We start from the raw sequence: 20,055 nt of genomic DNA on the forward strand, positions 1-20,055 counted from the left end.
TTTTAGTGTGTTGTATATGTTACTGGGAAGCAGATGTTGGGTACAAGCCACTTAAATGAAATCTTTAGTCAGCCGTATTAAGTGATGCAGAGTCCAATTGGGGCAAATTGCGTGTGGAGTACTTTCAAGAGAAGCTGCATGATCCCTGTGCTTGCAAAGGAGGGGAAGGCTTACAAAGGAGATGAGCAAATGAAATAATCTGGTCAGATACTCGCTGAAATAATGCCGATGGGAGTAGTGCAAATCCACGTTGTGGGGGTTGCTGTACACAGCCGGCAATGGGAGGAAAAGAGTTGCAGGCTTAGGGATGGGCAATTGCTCTAGGCAAAATGGAGCCAAGGTACAGCCTTGGAGAAGCTAACTGCATGGCTCATATCAGAATTAGCAATGTTTTACTAGCGAGACAGCCTTGTAACTTGGTGGGGGTATTTTGTTCAAGACTGGGTTGGTGTTACGGCTACCCTTGACATCAGGGATATGTGTACTTCCCAAAGTACTTGCAGAAACATTGCAGCTCAGGTCACTTTCTCCAGATATTTCTTGTCTTTTTATTCCTATATTGGCATAGGAAATCTGTAGTTTGTTGCTGGCATTAAACTATCAGCAGCTCAGAAGCTGTCCCAACCGATGTGACACACCTTCCTCTCCCTCCCATTTCATTCTCTGTCCACCTTCCTTAAGCAAGTGAAAATTATCAGATTTTATGTCATCCTCTTTTTTTTTTTTTTTTTTTTTTTTTCCTGGTTGGGCATGCTATGCACTAACAAATAAATAGTGCAAGATGTGACATCCCCCTTAACTTGAATCTAGGAGAAATATTTTGAAGTCGCCCTTCTTTTTATAACCTCAGTTGTTCACTGTTTGAAATGTATTGCATTGAATAGTTGTGCCATAAACAATTGACTAGAAGTTTATTTATAATGTTATAGCTTATTGACATTTGTGTTGGGGGGGGGGGGGGGAAGGAAATGAAAATCTCCCCCATCCGTCTGGAAAAAAAAGATAAATCTCAAGCAATAAATTTAGAGGTGCTTTCAGAGAGGGCATGAGAAACCTACTTGCTTTCATTTTGCTGTGAGGACTCTATTTTGTGCTCTCTGCAGTCACTACTCTCATTGCTATCAGTGGTGCAGGGTCAAGTATTAAATGGGCTCTGCTTGTATCTAGATGGACCCAGGATCTCGATAGCTTGTGCAGAAGCAAAGTTCCTTACTCCTGTGTGGATTTACGTAATTGAATGCAACCCTAAATTCAGTTTTTAAAGTGGTGATAAGTCAGAAATGTTGCTTTTTTATTTTTCTCATTCCAGCATTTTGATTTGTAACTATGCAACCTGATTGCATTAATTGTTTACCTAAAAAGAAGGGTTTCTGAGATATATTGGAAGATTTATTTTAACATTAACTCCAGTAAAGAAGCATTAAGGAGCTAACCAGGGATTTTAGAGCTAAGCTCTATTTAAGTAGCTAAGCTCAAAAATTTCTTTTGGGCATGATTTGCTGGTTAAATTTCAAACAGCCTATACCTACTCCTAGATGCTGTTCCTGCACTGCGTAGAATCACACCTCCTGGATACATGCCTGCAGGCTCACCCGCTCGTGTTGGCACGACTCACCGTTTCAGTTGTTCCCAAAATCTGTAGGCACCTTGTTTTCTTTTACATTGTGTACTGTCTTGTAACAGCTGCTGGGTGAGGATTGCCTAAGGTTTACAAAAATGGTGCCTTTTTTGCTGCTTCAATACCAAATGCTGAGCTATACCTTGACTTTACAGAACCAGCTAAGTGATTAGTTTGGGTGAAGTTTTTTTGTGTATAATTACTTCTGGTGAGAGAAAAGTAATGAAAGTTTCACCCATGCTTCTTTAAATAAGGTATTTGGATTGTATTTCAAAATTTACTAAGTGTGGGGTTCATCTGATGAAACACGGGCCTGGGCATGGTCCACAAGGGGTTCACAAGGTTCAGGGTATGGCTCCTCATGTTCTAAGATGCATCTCTAAAATAGGTCTGAGGAGTCACCCTGCCCTAAAATGCTTTTTCTCACCATTGACTGTAATGACACGCTGGTTTGGCTAGCTCAGATGCAGACCCCTCCACGGTGTAGTTTAGGCTGAGATGAGATGCATCCTCCCCTTGAGGCTGTATTTGCCTCTCTTCAAATTTTCAAAGGATAAAAAGAAAAGCAGAAAAAAATAATAGGGGTAAAACTCACAGGGACCTTTTGAGTCACCAAGCCGTTGGCTTTGGTGGGCAGGTTCATTGTATCGCCCTTCCCATAAACTGGTCAGAATCCACCTTAACTCATGGTGTCTGGAAATCTGTCGTAATTTGCAGTCTGCACATTTGTCCCTGTGCCAAACTTCTTGGTTAAATATTTCTTTTCCTTCCCTCATGTTTACCTCCTCGATGTGCTTAAAAAGAACAGTTGTCCCTCCCTCCCCCCACGTAAACACACCTGTTTTCCTTTCCTTAATCTAAGCAAACTGATCCTGTCTAGAAACCTCATTTATGAAATTTTATGAAAATTTTCTTGGCCATCTCAGCTGCCTCTCTTTGCACACAGTTAAGGTTGAATACATCTCTTTAGGGCAGAGCTGTATGCATTAGTCCAGGTGGAGAATTCATCTTTGCTCTGTAATCGGGGTTCGGCTTTTCCTCTTGACAGTGGAAACACTCGACTGATCCATCCTGGAACTGGCTTAACCTCTTCTGTGAGTGCAACCCAGTGATTGCTCTGAGTCACTGTGGGATTAACCCATATACCCAAATACTTCTTTTTCTCAGTAATCTTCAGCTAAAGATCTTTGTAGTTGTAGAAATGTTTAATTTGCCCTGTAATGGATGCCTTGAGACTCTGTGTTGTTAAGCTTTACCACATTTTCCTTTATTCCCACCCAGTTATTCTTCGCACTGACGGTTGTGTCCCAAAGGTGTGCCGTCAGCAGATTTTGTGACTGTATTTCTGCTTATGTCCCTAAGAAACCAATGAAATCCCTGAGAGCTGCCACTTGTAGCCCTTGCTAGACTTCCTTTTAATGGTTTCCATTTTGCCATCCTTTCCACAAGTTCCTCAGTCACCTTACAATCCCAGTTGTGGTCCCTGTTTTCTTTGTGTTTCTGAATAATATCATCCCGTGTGTTATTGAAATACTGCATTTCTTTTATTTAGAAAATGGGGTATGTTATCAGAGAAAGCTATCAGGAAAACTTGGCTAGATTCCAGCTTAGCAAACCTATTCCTGCACTGATTGCATTTTGATTTATCTCAGTGTTTCTAATTACGCTTTCCCTTAACATTTGTTCAGGTAATGTGTCTGTTTATTTCCTTCTTGATGCATTAGCTTTTCTGGAAAACATTAATATCATCTTTGAAAACTAAAGTTAAGAATGAATTTAATTTTTAGCCCAAGCCTGGATTATTTTTACTTTATTGCAGCTTGATCACTTTTGTTGTTCTTTTTTCATTTATGACCATGAAGAATCTTTGGGTATTTTTTTTAATGTTCTTTACAAGGAAAAGTTGAACCTGACATTTGGCAATTCTCACTTTATTCTTTCTAAACTCTAAGGTGTAGCTTTCTGTTGATCAATTTTTTATTTCTTACGTATTGTCAGTTCTCTGTTTCTGCTTTCTTCCTTTGGGTGATTATTTATGCATTTATAGCCGATGCCCAGCTTTACAAGTTTTTGCCCTTCTTTGAGATACAGCCTCTGGATGTTTTGTACCTTTTGACGTAAGGACATTCCAGGTGTCCTCTGCTGCCAGGTGTCTGACTCTTCTATCACTCACAGTCCAGTTGTCTTCACTTATTACAGTCTGTAGTTCAATATACTGTCATTTATAATTTACCAGCTCTTGCCCTTTTGAGATCAAGAACCCCAGTGCAGTTTACTTGGCAATTGTTCATTTTTTTATGAACTGATTCAATTCCTTCTTCAAGCCAATGGGGACTTCTGCAAAATCCTGTCAAGCAAAAGTAGTGTAGCATCACTTTCTGTGGAGTAATTGGCTATTCAATGGAGAAATAAGCATGCTATTGCATCTGCAGAAAATCTCAGCCTACTGTTATTAATAGCATTTATTCTCTAAGCTCATATCGAGAGAGATAAGTCTCACATTGTGAGGCAGTGCTCCATAATATCTATCTCGGTAATAACATAACAGGTTTGGATGCTGCCCAGATCCGGGCTATCCAGATTTCTAAGGATGGGTTTAATTTCTCCTCCCGTAAGCCGTGTAAGTGATAGGCTTCAGCTTCTTTGTATTCAGTGGGAGGGGGGAGAGACAGCTCTGGGAGGTGATTCATCCCATCCCCGGCAGCCTGAGAAGGACGGGGTGAATCACTCGTCTTGACGTGCCTCCCTCTCCTCTCACCAGGGAGGACAGACGGACAATTCACGAGGACTGGATGGTTGGCCGTAAGGTTGTGGCGTTACGTGAGACGAGCTCCCACGCTGGGAGGGTGGTTAGTGCTCAGTCGTGGTGTGGCTGTGGCTTGTGCAGGTGGGCTCGAGCTCAACTTACCTGAAACCATTTTGCTCCTGCAGGGAGATAAAGAGCTCAGCCTGGGCTGCGAACTCCTCAGAGGATTTGATGGCTTTAATGGCTGGTTTTGCTGAATGCAGGTTGCTGTAATTGCCTGTGTTTAGCAACTCTAAGCATATTAGCTCAAATTTAGCTTAAGCAGGTCTGTATATGCTGCAGGCACACCTTTGACTGCAGTGGCAACTTGCCCTATGGCATTTCATAGAAAGGTTCCCAGCTCTGGTTCTTGGCCACTCCATAAATTCTTCAAAACGACAATGTTCTGAACATCAAAACATAGTGAAAAGCTCTTAATTTTTTTTTCCTCTGACCTTTTCTGAAACAGTGTTTTCTGTTAAATGATGCAGTACCGATCCCCATTTTCAGAGCCGGGAGGATTCGGTTTTAGAACACATTTAAAATGCATGTTTCATTTTTTTGTTGCTGTTGCATATGTGCCCACAGCTAACAACAAATAAATAAAAAATCACAGAGCGAAATCTAATTGAAAAGCACATTGTTCCCTAATAGAAAAAAAAAAAAAAATCATGCACAAATTTATCATTTCAGCCTACTGGGATTTCGTGTTGAGGTTTAAGCAGATTTTAGTATATTTAGATGGTAGTAACTAATGGGTGATTTTGTTTTTATTTTACTTTTTAAAACCTTTATGCAGTAATTTCCTACTGCAGAAGAGACTTACTAGATTAGCAAGTAACCAGCTGATTAAATCTTTTATGTCTCTTCCAAAGATGCAGCTCTGCTATCCTGTTGCTCCTTTAGTGTAGAGCAGACTCCGCGCTTGCTTTCCTGCTTTAGGAGGGCACCTCTGGCGCTCACACTAACTTGAGTGATTTCCCACACTTGTTAACCTTTGTTTTCCTTTGGTGCCAACGTTCCTTTTGTCCTCTTGCATGTTTGGCTCTCAACCCCTGCGTAACATGACTTTGACAGCTTCATCCTTCCCATTGCCGGGAGTATCAGGGATTCATTAAGTGCAAGAGAACTTAGCTCCCTGTTCTTGCTCAAGGTGCAGAGGTCTGTTCCCATGGTGTGTATTGCAATTGCAGGAAACATCTTTCTCAGCCTTGTGGTCAGAAAAGTTGAGAGTCAGACACACAGCCTAGACACTCTTGTCATCCCGGAAGACTGAAGTTTGACAATGTGGTAACATCTAGGATCTGAGATGGTGAGATTCAGGTAATTTTAATAGGAAGGAGCTGTCCCTCTGCGTTTCAGACCGAGTGCTGTCATCACTTGTGCCTCCACTATCAAACTGAATTTCCTTTCTTAGTATATGAAGAGAATTTGAGAACACAGACTTTGCAAGGCGCTTATGTCAATAAACTTGGGCTTTGTTCAATCATGTATGGTTTATTTAGGTCCAAAGTTGAACATCCATTCCTCAAAAATGTCTTTCTGGATAAATTTGACATTGTCTACATCCTTTGTGGTGGCTTCAGCTGTCTGCTAAATAGCAACAGTGGTACAAAAAGGGCTGGTTCAGAGCTACTGCTTGTGCCCTCTCCTGATCTGATGGCCTTAGAGGTCACTGGGAAAGTCTCCTGTGACTCACACTTGTAACACTTAAGTTGATGATGTGTACCAGATAGGAATTTGGTTCCAAACTTGACACACAAAATGGAATTCTTCAGAAAGTGTTTTTTCAGTTAAGAGATTTCTGCAGCTGAGATGACTGAAGATGAGCAAGCTGAATGTCCTCATCTGATTAAGACATGATCAAATACATTAGTCAAAACCTCAAGGGGTGGGATTGGATGGTTCATAACGAGATTATACTCTGTCAGAGAACACAGACCAGCAGACGTTACAGACAATTGGTCCAATTGACTAAATACAGCCTTAGAGTGACAAATGCTCCTCCCAGAAATTTGGATCTTCAGTATCAAATGTGCGCTATTTACATGATGCTAGTGCCAAACGGGATTACATGCTCCATTCAAGGTTTCTAATCACCTCTCTGTTCCTTGACTGCTGAGGTTACTTCAGTTAGAGCAGATGCTCATCCTTTAGTCGAAGGATTTCCAAAATATTCATTATGGAGCATAAATACAGTTAAAAGAAAAATGGAATTAAAGGCAGAAAGCAATCAGTTGAGATTAGAACACTGAATTTCTTAATAGTCCAAATGTAATTCAAGGCAGTTAGTCCTTCACATAATTTCCACCAAAAAGGTCATTGCTGAATCTTAGGCAGAGCTTTGCATATTAGCAATTGTGCATTTATCATAAGGCAATTTTTTTTTTTTTAAGTGTAAAGGTACCACCTTGACCCAACCCAGTGTTTACACAGTATGATGAATCATGTATTCATTTAGTATGTGCTTAATTGCTTTTTCCTAGGTAGTGTTTTATGGGATAGGTATTTAAAGCTTCCAATATTGTCTTTACATTTTGCAAGATTAGACATGAAATGTGAATGCTTATAAATGTATCTCTGATTTTTTGGTCTTAAAGTAGTGGGTCAGACTGAACAGGCTTTAAGACTTACAGTGAAACTTAAATAAATTACTCTTTGGAAAGAATACATTTCAGTGGCAGCTAAAATGAAACATCTTTTTATACATAAGAGATGTGATTGTTGTCTGTGCTTAGGAAAAAAAAATCACAGCAAAAACATTCTCCAAGGCTTCAAAATAAATGCTGTATTTTTATATTAGTTGTAGAGTTGCTAAACTGTCCATGTAAAACTAGAAAGCGAAAATGTAGAACCATAGAATCATAGAATTGTTTAGGCTGGAAAAGATCTTTAAGATTGAGTCCAGCCCTTAACCTAACCCTGCCATCCCACCACTAAACCATGTCCCTAATCACCACATCTACCCATCTTTTAAATACCTCCAGGGATGGGGACTTGACCACTTCCCTGGGCAGCCCGTTCCAATGCTTGACGACACTTTCGGTGAAGAAAGTTTTCCTGATACAAAATCTAAACCTGCCCTGGCGCAACTTGAGGCCATTTCCTCTTGTCCTATCACTTGTTACTCGGGAAAAGAGACCACCACCCACCTCGCTACAGCCTCCTGTCAGGCAGTTGTAGAGGGTGATAAGGGCTCCCCTCAGCCTCCTCTTCTCCAGGCTGAACACCCCCAGTTCCCTCAGCCGCTGCCCATCAGCCTTGGGCTCCAGACCCCTCACCAGATTTGTTGCCATTCTCTGGACATGCTCCAGCCCCTCAAATGTCCTTCCTGGAGTGAGGGGCCCAGCTCCAACAGCTAGGACGGTGTTGGCCCTTTTGGCCACCTGGGCACACTGCTGGCTCATACTCAGCCGGCTGTCGACCGACATCCCTAGGTCCTGTTCTGCTGGGCAGCTTTCCAGCCACTCTTCCACAAGCCTGTAGCATTGCATGGAGTTGTTGTGACCCCATATATATGTAATATGGATCCATATGTAAGATGGATGGAGGATGGAGTGTCAGACTGTAAACTCTCCTCATCAAGGGTTGAGTCTTGGTTTGGGTTTGTGCAGTAGAAAGTGCAGTGTAAGCCTTGCCTCTGGGGCAGACTTAAACTACTGGGTGCAAAAAGGGGACTCCCAAGTTTGGATGCCAGGTCTCGAACACCTTGCCCAGCCTTAATCTTGGTAATGAACAGGGGCTCTTTAAGTAAAATGGAAATAATACATATCTTCTTGACCAACGCATCAGGACGTGATCCTACAAAAAAACACCCTGCTGTTTTCTCCCTCCAATTTCACAGCAAGTTGTAAACTTTCAGAATCAGGCTAAATTCACTGAAACACGCTGCAGGGTAATTTCATGAAATACAGTATTAAACTAGTCTGTAGTTTCCTTTTTTAATGTAGATCTCGTTTCTGTGGGGTGACCCTCATTCAGTAGTCCACGGGCCTCCGTCCATTGTGTAATGAACATTGTAAGGGACTTCCCAGTGTGTTGGACAAGTTGGCTGTTCAGAGTGCCTCACAGACATATATCCCAAAGCAAATAAGTAGATACACGTTTAGATGCAAATAAAAGTGATAAACTAAATCTGTGTCCTGTGCAAATGCAAAATACAGAAATCAAAATGGGAAAATTCCACTTCCCTCCATGGTATTAGTCATCATGAGGGCTTGAATGCAAATATAGAATTTCAATTTATTAAGGATTTGAGGATCTGAAACAAATTCCAACAGGATTTGAAAAGCATACAAGAACTTTGTCAAACAGATTACATCTGGAAATATCCGATGTATGTTACCCTTCAAACGTTAGTTGTGAAAAGAAACAGAGGTGTAAAAGAGATTAATGTTTTTCTGGTATGGAAAACTCCAGAAACTCCAGTCTTTTGCTGTTTGATAATATAATTAGCCAGTGTTTTGACTAGACTGATTTGATAATGATGCACAGAAAAGGGCAATTTAATCTTGGCACAGTAACTAGGAATGTTTGCCTCATTGCTTTCTATGTCTTAATTTCTACTTTAAATTAAATGTCTTCAGCTTCTGAATGTTTTATACTAGAAACCTTCCTTTGCAGACCTTCTATTTTGAGCCACTAATTAATTTAATGCACAAGTTAGGTATATCATGGGATTGCAATAGATCAGGAACATATTTTTCTTCTCTTTTTGTATCTATAAACTCTATTAAAATACATTGCAAAGCATTTGTGCATTGAGGAGGACATACACATTTCTTGTTCCCTCTCAGATGTTTCTATTAACTTTTTGATGGTCTCTGTGCTTCTATTCCCTAAATATTTGTACTTCCATTTATTCGTACTTCATTTATCTTGTGTGGAAAAAAAACCTGACCGCACGAATATTTGCTTTAGGAAAATATCTGCCACATCTGTTGATGGGAAAGGAGATTAACCCTATATGCAGAGGCATGTGGTTTTCTTGCCAGGGCCTTGTGGTCTGTATTACCCTCCCTCAGAAAGGCTGTGTGCCCGCAGTTGTTAGTTCCATGTTCAGACAGTGAGACTTCTTACAAATAACAAAATATCCGGAGTTACGTTAGCTGCGGTGAAGGATAATATGAGGTGGAGACTGTTGGACTAGAGGAGGTTCCGCAGCTACTCTCTGGTGGGTGAGAGGAAAAATAGGCAGATTGCTCTGTAGTTCCCTGTTAGAATTACTTTCTGATGTTTGTCTTGAGAATCTGTTAATACTGAGGGTTGTTGAAGTAGGTGGACTGCTGTTTTGTCCAGAGTAGCAATCCTCTGCTTGGATTTAATAGAATACTGTTCTCTGAGAAGCTTCCAGAAGGCTCCACTTGGATGGTGTAGTTCCATCTGTGACTGCTCTTCCACCACGTTTGACCTGCTTGAGATCTGAGCGGAGTCTTCCGTTTACTTCAAACTGCCGAAGCATCGAATCACTCCTCTTTGTAATAAACATGCCATTTCTCACTTTGGATTCCACAGAACTCTTCTGCCACTTGGAAAGACTGAACTTGAACGAAGTAATTTATCCACCTAATGAGTGCCAGACTTGATTTACCCTGATGAGGTACAAAAAGATTTAAAGCAGATGCAGGAATTGCTGTACAGCCTTCTGTGTTAACAGCAGGATATTTCAGATGAAATAATGATTTTTGTTTTTTTCTAGGGGATCAGTAGCCTCTTCAGTTCCTTAAAAGTGGTGCGTCTTCTACGACTCGGTCGAGTTGCCAGGAAGCTGGACCATTATCTGGAATATGGTGCTGCTGTACTGGTACTGTTGGTGTGTGTATTTGGACTGGTGGCCCACTGGCTAGCCTGCATATGGTACAGCATCGGGGACTATGAAGTTATAGATGAAGTCACTAATACAATCAAAACAGATAGCTGGCTCTACCAGTTGGCACTGAGTATCGGGACACCATATCGATACAACACCACTGGCTCAGGGCAGTGGGAAGGAGGACCCAGTAAAGACTCCTTGTACATATCCTCTCTCTACTTTACCATGACAAGCCTTACAACGATAGGATTTGGAAACATAGCACCAACCACTGATGGAGAGAAGATCTTTTCGGTGGCCATGATGATGGTTGGCTGTAAGTAGAATTTTATTTTCTGGCATTTAAGCAAAAGGTGGTTGTATAGATAGTATGGTGGTTGCAGAGCACACTTGCTGTAAGCTTTCTTGACATCCTAAAAAATCTGAAGTACCAGTAAATAATCATGTTGTTGCTGTAGCTTTTAACTTGTTTGCAAGACTAAGCATAGTACGTACGTAAGCGTGCCTGATGACACTGTTACTGAGTTCTGGGTCTCTTCTTTATGCTTTAACAACAGCTTCGATTGTGTTTGAAGGGTCTTAGCTGGAATTTGGTTAAAAGTTGCAATGTGTATTCAAATTCAGGTGGTCTGACTGAGTTTTGCTTATAAACTTGCACAGGCTTGGATACGTTTTAAGTGGTTTTAGCCAGCTTACGAAACGTTTAGTGATTCCATGAAGTGATTTTGTACTTTATGGCTCTGGTTTGACTTTCAACAAGTCCTGATTTTGTCTCCGGAATGTGGCGGCCTTTGTCACCAGCAAAGCTAGAAGTGCAGGAAATCGTTAGACGCTATATTGCACCTTTTCTCTGCTTCCCGCTGTTTTGCAGCTCTGCTGAAATAGTCTAAAAGCAAGAGTGGTAAGGCACATTTTTCATTTCATGTGCTGCCAAGGTTAGATCACGGAGCAGCTCTCCAGGTTAACAGAAATCTTCAAAATACAGTGAAGACTGCTGAAATTGTTAATATCATTTGGGAGAATTATTTTTCTGTTAAATAAAAAATTCTTGGTATTTCTCTGATGCTTTGTGTTTTCTGAGCTCCATACAAACACCAAGCAATTATGCAACAAGAGAGCAAACAAAACCTTTGGAAAATAAGATCTGCATAATCTCTCTGATAATTATCTCAGCTAACACTTTGAGCTCATCTCAGAGAAATACTGTACTATAAAAAGGAAAGTTTTCTTGGTACAGTCTTTCTAGATCTTTAGAAGATTAAAGCCATTTGTTTGGAGATTTTTAAATGCTTTTTAAAAAGAGAGGTTGCAGTTTGAGGATTCTGCTTGCAGCGTGGTGCAGTGAAATTTCTGCTGAACAGCATCTTTACGTGATGGGTTGATGTATTTCAAAACATTTCGAAGTCCATAAAAAGCAAATCCCCAAGCTAGAGCATTAATGAGCTTTTGCAGCTAGGCCATAGAAAACCTATAGGTGCCCATTAGCCATTTGTTGAAGCTGCTTTGTGGTATTTACAGAAGGCTGGGGATTTGGAGAATAAACTGGACATAGAATTTATTTTAAATATTGTAATATTTACTGCCCTTGTCTTTTGTGGGGAGTTCTGTTGCTCTGCCGAGGAGAGTCCCACAGAAAGAACTAAGCAGCTGTGGTAAATGATCTAGGGTGGGGTGAGAGCCATGACAACATGATGAATAATAACAATAATAATAATAGTAATAACAAAATAGATATATGGCCTCAGTAAGTGAAAGGCAAATGGAGCTTGTAAGCTGCTCTGTATTTGTTCTAGGTGGATTGTAGTCTTGCTTTTTCATCTCTGAAATACATGTTAAAGATGGGAAATACACATAGCAGTATCAAAGTTGACATTTACAACAACCTATGTATGTACCACTGGCTGATTTTAATAGTTTTTGTAAGTGTTACCTACAAAATTTTAAATGTACATGTCAAATTTATAAGTGGTACCTGTAAGCTTAATAATTGGAACACCATGAATAGGTTTCTAAGCTTTTGGGCGAAGTCAAAAGTAGAATCTAAACTTCAAGAGGGACAGTTAAGTTGCTTATTGCATAAAAGTAATACCATCGAAATAAATGTGGCTTCTCTTGTGAGTGGGGTGAAGAGCATTGCGGCATGCAGGAAGGCTGCAGACAGAAGACACCACCTTTTTAGGTTTTTGCAAGTGTAAAAATGCTCAGTTAAGATCAAATGGTTGAATCTTCTGCAAACATATCAATGAAGATTTGTAGATTTTCCGTTCGTGCACATCAGTGTGATGACTGCTCCTGAAATCTAAATGAGTTGCTTGGTTGGTTGAATACTGGTTAGAAAATACCATAGAATGCTTTGGGTTGGAAGGGACCTTTAGAGGTCATCTCGTCCAACCCCCCTGCAGTGAACAGGGACACCTTTAACCAAATCAGGTTGCTCAGAGCCCCGTCCAGCCTGGCCTTGAATGTTTCCAGGGATGGGGATATGCCAACTTCCAAATAGATGCTGGTCATGGGCTTTATATATGCACTATTTCTGCTCAGAGATCAGACCTGCAGGATTGTATGAACATGCTTTGCAGTGCCAGCTGCTGAAAAGATGACAGTCTGAGCACCAAAATGGGACGGGGGCACAGCAAAGGGCTGATGCAAGTTCTCAGGCAATCAAAGTGGCTCATGAGCTTGGGAAATGGATTTGGCCCCAAGAAAATGTGTAACTAAGAACTGAAAATTACTTATTTGAGTTGTTTTCCAAACAAGATGTTTCAGTTTTTCTTTTGAAACAGTGTTTTGAGATAAACATTGAGCAAAATTCAATTACAGTTGAATCAATAAAAAGCTCTGTTCCCTGAATTGACTCCTGTTATAAGCAGAGAGAGACTGTGAAACACCTTCGGTAGTTTTCCCGAAGAAGTTTGCTAATACCAATAGTTGATATTGGCAGCATCTCTTCTAGCAGACGGTGCCAAATAAACGTCTTAAACTTAGCATTGGAATCAGAGATAGTAATTCATCACAATCCCAGCTGCCTACTCATGCAAACTGCAGATATGAAAGAAAATCTTCACTGCGTTGTCAGCTGGCAGCGGCTCGTTCTGCAAGCCTGAAGTTTCCTATTCACGCTGGCAAAGTTATCAGGACCTGGGAGAAGTATTTGGGGAGATTTGCAAATCCTTCTGGTGGTCAGGATTGCAAAATGCTGTAGTTGTTAAAAATAGCCAAATTAAGATTCTGTAGCTGCTGATAAAGCATTGCTTGGTGCGGGGCAGTGGCACGGGAAACCCAGATGAGTGGGGATGCTTTTCAGTTTGACTGGCAGTTTGTCACTTGGTTGTTCACTGAGGACAGAATTGGGTGGGATATTTAGACTGAAAATACATCACCTGTCTTGCAGGAAAGAGAGCTTTGAATAACTTAACCTCATCTTGCGGAGCTTACTTCAGATTTCTTTTGCCTCACTTGCTTTTCCTTGGTGTCCAGTGCTGTTCAGCAATATTTTTTCTGTTGCTTCTTGACACTTGAAAAGCTAAAAATAGAAACATAAAGCATCCTATGACAAGGGAGCAAGGTTTTTACAAGGGTTATTGTTTAAATACATACTCTGCATTTGCTGCCTAGGGTTGCTGAATATGCATTGAAAATCTGGGGTTTGTAGCTCCTTTTTTTCTCTCTGCACAGAACAGAACAAGTAGGTAGGTCTGGCATCCTTCGAACGGACCAGGAATCGTTTATCATTCAGGAAGGACCTTTCTTGTAAACCTCCCATTGCCTTCTGTCAGCTCACCAGCTCTAGCAAGAAACTCAGTCTCTGCTGCTGCATGTTGCTCCAGCTCAGTCCACAGGCAGGTTTGATGTTTCTGCAGCACAGCCATAGATGTAGCTATAAAACTAACTGGGTCTGTGCCGTTCACAAAAAGGAATGTATTAAGAAAGAAGCCACAAAGATACTTTTGGTTTGTACACCATTACTATCTTGCAACCCAGCACAGCCAGGACTTCGGTGAGCAGAAAGCCTGTCAAAGGGAAAAGGCATTTTGGGGAACATGGCAATATGAAACAGCTTGCAGAATTCAGGAGAGGTGGGGTTTTCTGAAGAAACAAGTGTGGATGTTTAAACAACAAGAGTTAGGTTACTGCCGTATGCCTTCTTCCCTCCTGTGCTTTCACTGGGAGAAAGTGGCCAGCTTCCCAGCTTGCAGCTCAGAAGGTCTCTCATACTCTTCTGCATGTGTAACCCCGAGCGATCGGTTTGCCCCCATCCATGTGCAACACTGAAATTGGTCAATTGCTCTGAATGACACAGAGCAAACTGCAGTCAATCTAGCCCCATAAATATGGCATTGAGATGAGTTTATTTGTCCAGCTGAGTGGGCCCAACCCAACTTCATCTAAGCAATAACAGAAATCCAGTCTATTCCGCTGGTCACTGAAATGCTCCAGTGATCCTTGCTGCAAGGGAAGGTCAGAACAAGACATCGAAGGCAGGAGTGTCAATGAACGTTGAATACTTCACTGTTTCTCAGGATGTGAAAGTCGCAGAAGAATGTCTCAGTCACCCATCAGCTGCCAGAAAAGCTGAGAAAAGGTTTTTTGTTGTTCTTCCTTTAGGGAGATACATACAGAGCTTGCTTTGGCTTCTGTTTACTTCCAGATTTATGGGGATGTGGTTGTGGGGAAGATATTATTTTTCAATGACTGGTTTTGAATTATGGTGAGGACAGGCTTGTTAATTCAAATTGGTTTTGTGTATGAGCAGAAGAATTTGTTGGGGTTGATTGTACAGGATACCTTCTCTGGAAAAGTGGTCATTTCTGCCAGAAACGCAATTGCTATTGGAGCAATATCTAGACAGCTCTTTCCAAAACTCAGTTTCTAATTTCATGGCTTGAAATGCTGACTTCTTGTTTTCATCTTAAAAATACCCAGGATGATGATTTGCAGGTTGGAAAGGAAAACAGATGTGATTGCTGTCACTTTGACCCCAAGTTGTTATTGTTCAGGGAGAGCCGGTGAAGGAGAGCGTGGGTGGGTTCCTCTTGTTACCCTGCTTTTAATTTTACTAAACAGAGAGAACAGGACATGCTCTTTCGTATTGCGAGATGCTCTCGTCCGAGCCACGTCTGGTTCTAAAACCTCTCGTATTGGGCGCATGATACTGAAAGGCTGCTGGTTGCTTGTGGCACCCCCCCTTGCTGCTGCTTGGCTCTTGTTTTGGAGTTGTGACATGGACTGCCGCGGACTGTCAGTCATCTCTCCATTGATCTGCCAAAACCTAATTCATTATTCAAGTGGGTTCTTTCATTGTTCAAGTAACATTCGTCAGTTCCCTGCCAATATATGGTAGTTAGCGCTTGAGTGCTGTTTGTATGAATCATGGAGGTTTATCTAGTAAATTTGTTAAGCAGCGGCTGAGCCCACGCACTGACACAACAGTGTATAATTGTAGGAAAGCACTTGTCTGGCAGACTTCCAGACAAGCAATCCCAAGAGTCCATAGGATTTAATTTTTGATCCCAAGGAAAATGTATGTGTAAAATAGCACCTTCTAGCAAAAAGCGTTGCCAGTAATGTAGATTAAATCATATTTTTCACAGCAACAGATAGTAATGTGAGAAGGCTTTACATCTGTAGGAATTCATAGGCTTGAGCGTTTAGCTATGGTTGAAATCCAACTCTGCTCTAAGGGGGTCCTACAAGAGTCGGTCCTATGTAAGGGCATTTTCTTTTTCTGCAGAGATGTGGGATATGGGAGGGACAGGCTCTGCACCACCCATCCGGGAGCCGCAGAAGGGTTTGACCTCTTCAGTAGTAGAGGACTTGTGCCAATTTTTGAGCTGCTCCTTACAGTTTCTTAAAATGTGAGCTAGTGGGGGGAAACATGTCTCTGAACAAGAGCATGGCCCTGCTAGCAAGCTCTTAATTGCTTCAGCTACATGCAGGTGCAACCCCCAAGCTGCGTTCGGCAGGTGGGGTGCAGGCTGCTTCCACAGCAATACATGTGAAGTGGCTGGAGAGCTGGGTGACAGCCTGCCCCCCCCAGGAGGCGTCACTTGCCAGGTTGTTGACAGGTTGGACTTAGCAAAATTTTGAATATCCTACAGAACTTGGCCCAGTCAAGAAGGGATGAATCAGCTTCTCACTTCTTCATGGTCTTCTACATTGTACAATGTGAATCTACTACATAGTTTGGCAGAACTGCCCCGGTCGAGGCTACTGAGGGAAGGGCACAAGGATACTTCCAAACTAGGCGCTCTTCTGTGTGCAACTGCTTCCCTCCTGCTCCTCTGCACAAGCATGCATCCATCCGGAAAGGCTGCAAACTCAGCTGTGCATTAATAACTACGTCTCAAAGACAGAGCATTTTATTTAGGGGTGGTGGAGATTTTCTGGAGGAGATGGTTAGTTTCTAATTGGTCTTCCAAGAGATGTAGGGCTAATGGAGGAGGAGATGTTGATGTGGGGGCTGCCTTGCAGTAAAGAATGGCTCGACCCAGAGTGGTTTTAAACATTGAGACAGGGTGCTAAAGGTTTTCCCAGAAGGGCTGATTTGGGTATTTCTAGGTGTCTTATTCTGGGCAGGTTGGCATTTGGCCTCGTCACCAATATCTCACTGGATGAAATACCAGAAGTAAAGCTGTGCATTACCCCTGCCCCTTGTCTTTGAAGTGAGCGTATCTTGACATTTCAGAGCTTGAAGAAAGGTTCTCAAAAGGTGGAAGGAGGCCTAGAAGACTAGGGGTAAAGATTTCTGCACAACTACGGCAGCGATACAAGTTATAAGTGAAACTGGGGACAAATTCATTAGTTTATTATTTCAGATGAGGCAATGGGAAAGGTGTTAAATTCTTTAACATCCAAATCAGCAGAGAGTAAAACTGTTCCTTCCCATTTACCCATCAGCGCAAACAGAAGGAGGTGACACAGAAAGTTACATGAAGGTGCCTTGCAAGTGAAAATTTCCCCTTTTGAGTGCCATTGAAAAGGTGTTTTGAAGATGTTTTTTGTGATGTCTTTTAATTGTTAGCACTCTCAGTTATGTCTCACAGCTGGAGCAGATGAAGTGTTTCCAGGCAGGGTATTGGTCTCAGTGCAGCAGCCGAACTTGGCAATCTTAATATTCTCTGAGCAGCTGCATGGAAGAGGCTTAGAGTATACATATATCAGTAGCCCACAGCCAAAAAAATTAGTTATTCTTAGGGAATAAAAGATCTAGCGTCCTCTACTTTTCATGAAACTTCAGTCCAAGTGGGGGGTGATTGGGGTGGATACGACAAGGATAATTGGTAGAAGCACCATGCGGGGCATATGTGCCTTGGTTTGCTTTAACTCTGACATGGCACTAGATTTTTAGATATTCAGGTTCTAGTTTATAGCAAAACCATGTCTCTTTTATATAAGGAGCTTTAAAACTGTAAAACAGCCTCCTTGGGAAGCTTTATGGGATTTTTTCTTTTGCAAGGTTATAGCTAGTGTGTGTTTATATAAGCTTTACTTTTATTATCATTGGCTTGATATGTTTAAATGAATTTATGGTATCAAGAGAGATGGGGCAGTGAGTGGGAGAGGTAAGAATGAAGAAAGAAATGTTATTTCATGCTATTGAGCTATGTTATTTAAAACAACTGAAAATTGCTATTAAACAAGTGATACATAAATGTGGAACATCAACCTTTACACAGTGCTCTTGCTTACACACAGTGCAAGCAACCACCTGAGGTGGTCCCAGAGGGACGATCAGGTTGTCCTGGATTACTCATAACATCTGTATCTCTCAGGAAGCAAAAAGTTTTAATTAATCCAACTAGATCAGCAGATATATCCGACTAGCTCACGACACAGCACAGCTTTATAGCATATTGTGCTAGAGGGATAAACAAATCTCAGATAAAAGATAACCCCCAAGGTATTATACCACTTGGATGGAAGGGGCTGGGGAGGTTATTTGTACTTTTCTGTTCTGAAGTTTTGGAAAGCCAAGTGAGCGATCTAGGCCTGTGTCTGCACAGGCTTCGTTGGAAATCTGCAGGGCTTAATTTTGTATACTCATGAGATAATACCCGTGTGTGCTTGGCATTCCAAAGGGAGAGTTACCTGTAAGCCGGGCCAGGTACTCCGGCAGATCCTGCCTGATTTCACTGGGGCTGTGGTCCTCAGTGGGCACTGCTTTTCTGTGGGTAAACCAGGTATTTTTAATCTCCTTAATATTGGCCTAGCTTTACTTGCAGACAAGTGCTGTGGTTTATCAACCAGAGTGTATAGAAATTTGTTATTATGGTCGGTGGAGTGAAGAGACAAGTTGTTTTAGGAAGTGTCCCACTGTAGAAAAATTGAATCATATCAGAGAATCAGGCCTTAAAATACTACTTTTTTCAGGTCAATCAAGAGATTTCCTTGCCTAGATTTTGTTAGGTTGAATTTCAAAACTGAAAAACTGCATGATGTGGTTGCATATCCAGAGAGGCTGTTTGAGTTGGGGTTTTTGTGTTGTTTTTGGAAAAGAAATAAAAAGCCCAAATCTCTGGGAGGTTTCATTATTGCACTGCTGCCTGTGGTACTGTAACGTGTTTGGTGGTAGTGAGGGATATCGGGTAATTGGATAAAAGATGACAGATACTAGTTCTCAGTTTCTCATTGCTTCATTTCTGTAGGTCTGAAGTAGTACAATGTCGTGTTCCTCTTGAAAATACTGAGAGCTGTGAGGACTGAGCCTGCACGACTCTCATCTTCATGAATCTTTCCCGCAGCTTTTTCTGCAAGAACCTTGGTAGAATCAGGAAAAATTTTCTGCTGGTGGAGGCATAGCCTATGTGGGGGTATGACTGCAGGTTCCTCCCTAAAGAGCTTTGCTCCTTTCCCTTCAATTTGGAGGAAGGAGAGGATAGCATCCCAAATAGCATCTCTCCCCTGGATACCTGCTGTGCATCCCTGCCAGTGCTGAGGCAAAAAAACCCAACCAGTTGTGCTTCAGTAGGAACATTTTGGTCATGAATGATTAAAACTAGTTTTCTTCCACTGGCCAGCAGCCAGCATGGATTTGTCAAGATGAGTTCATGGCAAATTAATCTGATTTCTTTCTTTGACAAGATAACTGCCTAGTGAATAAGGGGAATTTAGTAGATACGATATATCTGAACTTTTTAAAAGGCTTCTGACACTTTTCTACATAGTGGTCTCATAGCCAACGAGTGAAAGATGATCTCAACACAGTCATAACAAAGTCGGAGATAACTGATTGAAAAATCTCTCTCAAAAAGTAATCAAGGTCTTCACTGTCAAACCTGGAGGGAATTGCCAGGGAAGTCTTTGACCCGCCTGTGATTTTATTCAACACTTTCATTAGCAGAGTTGAGTGGCAGAACAGAGAGAGTACATCGGGGGAGTCATGGGAAGGGTTGCAAGCCGTTTAGATGACAGCATCAGAATCCATAATGATCTTGATAAATTGGAAAGGCGGCCCGAAATCAGCAAGGTGAATGTCAATAAAGGCAAGTGCAATGCATCACGTGTAAAGAGGGCAAATCAAATCTGCTGCTGCGGGGCTGGAGAGGATCTTGGAGGAAAAGGGAGGGGGGAGGTGATAGGCAACTGCGGACTGAATGTAAGTTGTCAGTGGGCTAAAACCTGTAAATCTCACTCTGGAAAGTATCAGGAGCAATGTCATAAGCAAGCTGAACAGGGCATTTATTCTGTTGGGATTAGGGCTGGTGAGACATCTCTTTTTTTGATACAGGGCTTTAAGAAAGCTGTAGACCAGCTGGAGAGAGAGAAGATCAATGAAAATCTGTTACAAGACAGGATCTCAGGGGAACTGTTGGAGGAGCTGACTTTGGTTTAAGCTGATAT

General features: G+C 41.6%; 1 protein-coding gene across 1 annotated transcript in view; it reads left to right on the forward strand.

Moving 5' to 3' along the window:
• KCNH5 (potassium voltage-gated channel subfamily H member 5) overlaps positions 1-20,055 on the forward strand; it is a 151,390-nt gene that overhangs the window by 38,188 nt on the left and 93,147 nt on the right. The window contains exon 6 of the mRNA XM_009638013.1: positions 10,102-10,531. Within this exon, the coding sequence (XP_009636308.1) occupies positions 10,102-10,531 (430 nt within the window). The remainder of the gene's footprint in view (positions 1-10,101; positions 10,532-20,055) is intronic.

This window comes from Egretta garzetta, unplaced genomic scaffold, assembly GCF_000687185.1.
Source record: "Egretta garzetta isolate BGI_Z169 unplaced genomic scaffold, ASM68718v1 scaffold95, whole genome shotgun sequence".
In the NCBI taxonomy this organism is placed as follows: domain Eukaryota; kingdom Metazoa; phylum Chordata; class Aves; order Pelecaniformes; family Ardeidae; genus Egretta; species Egretta garzetta.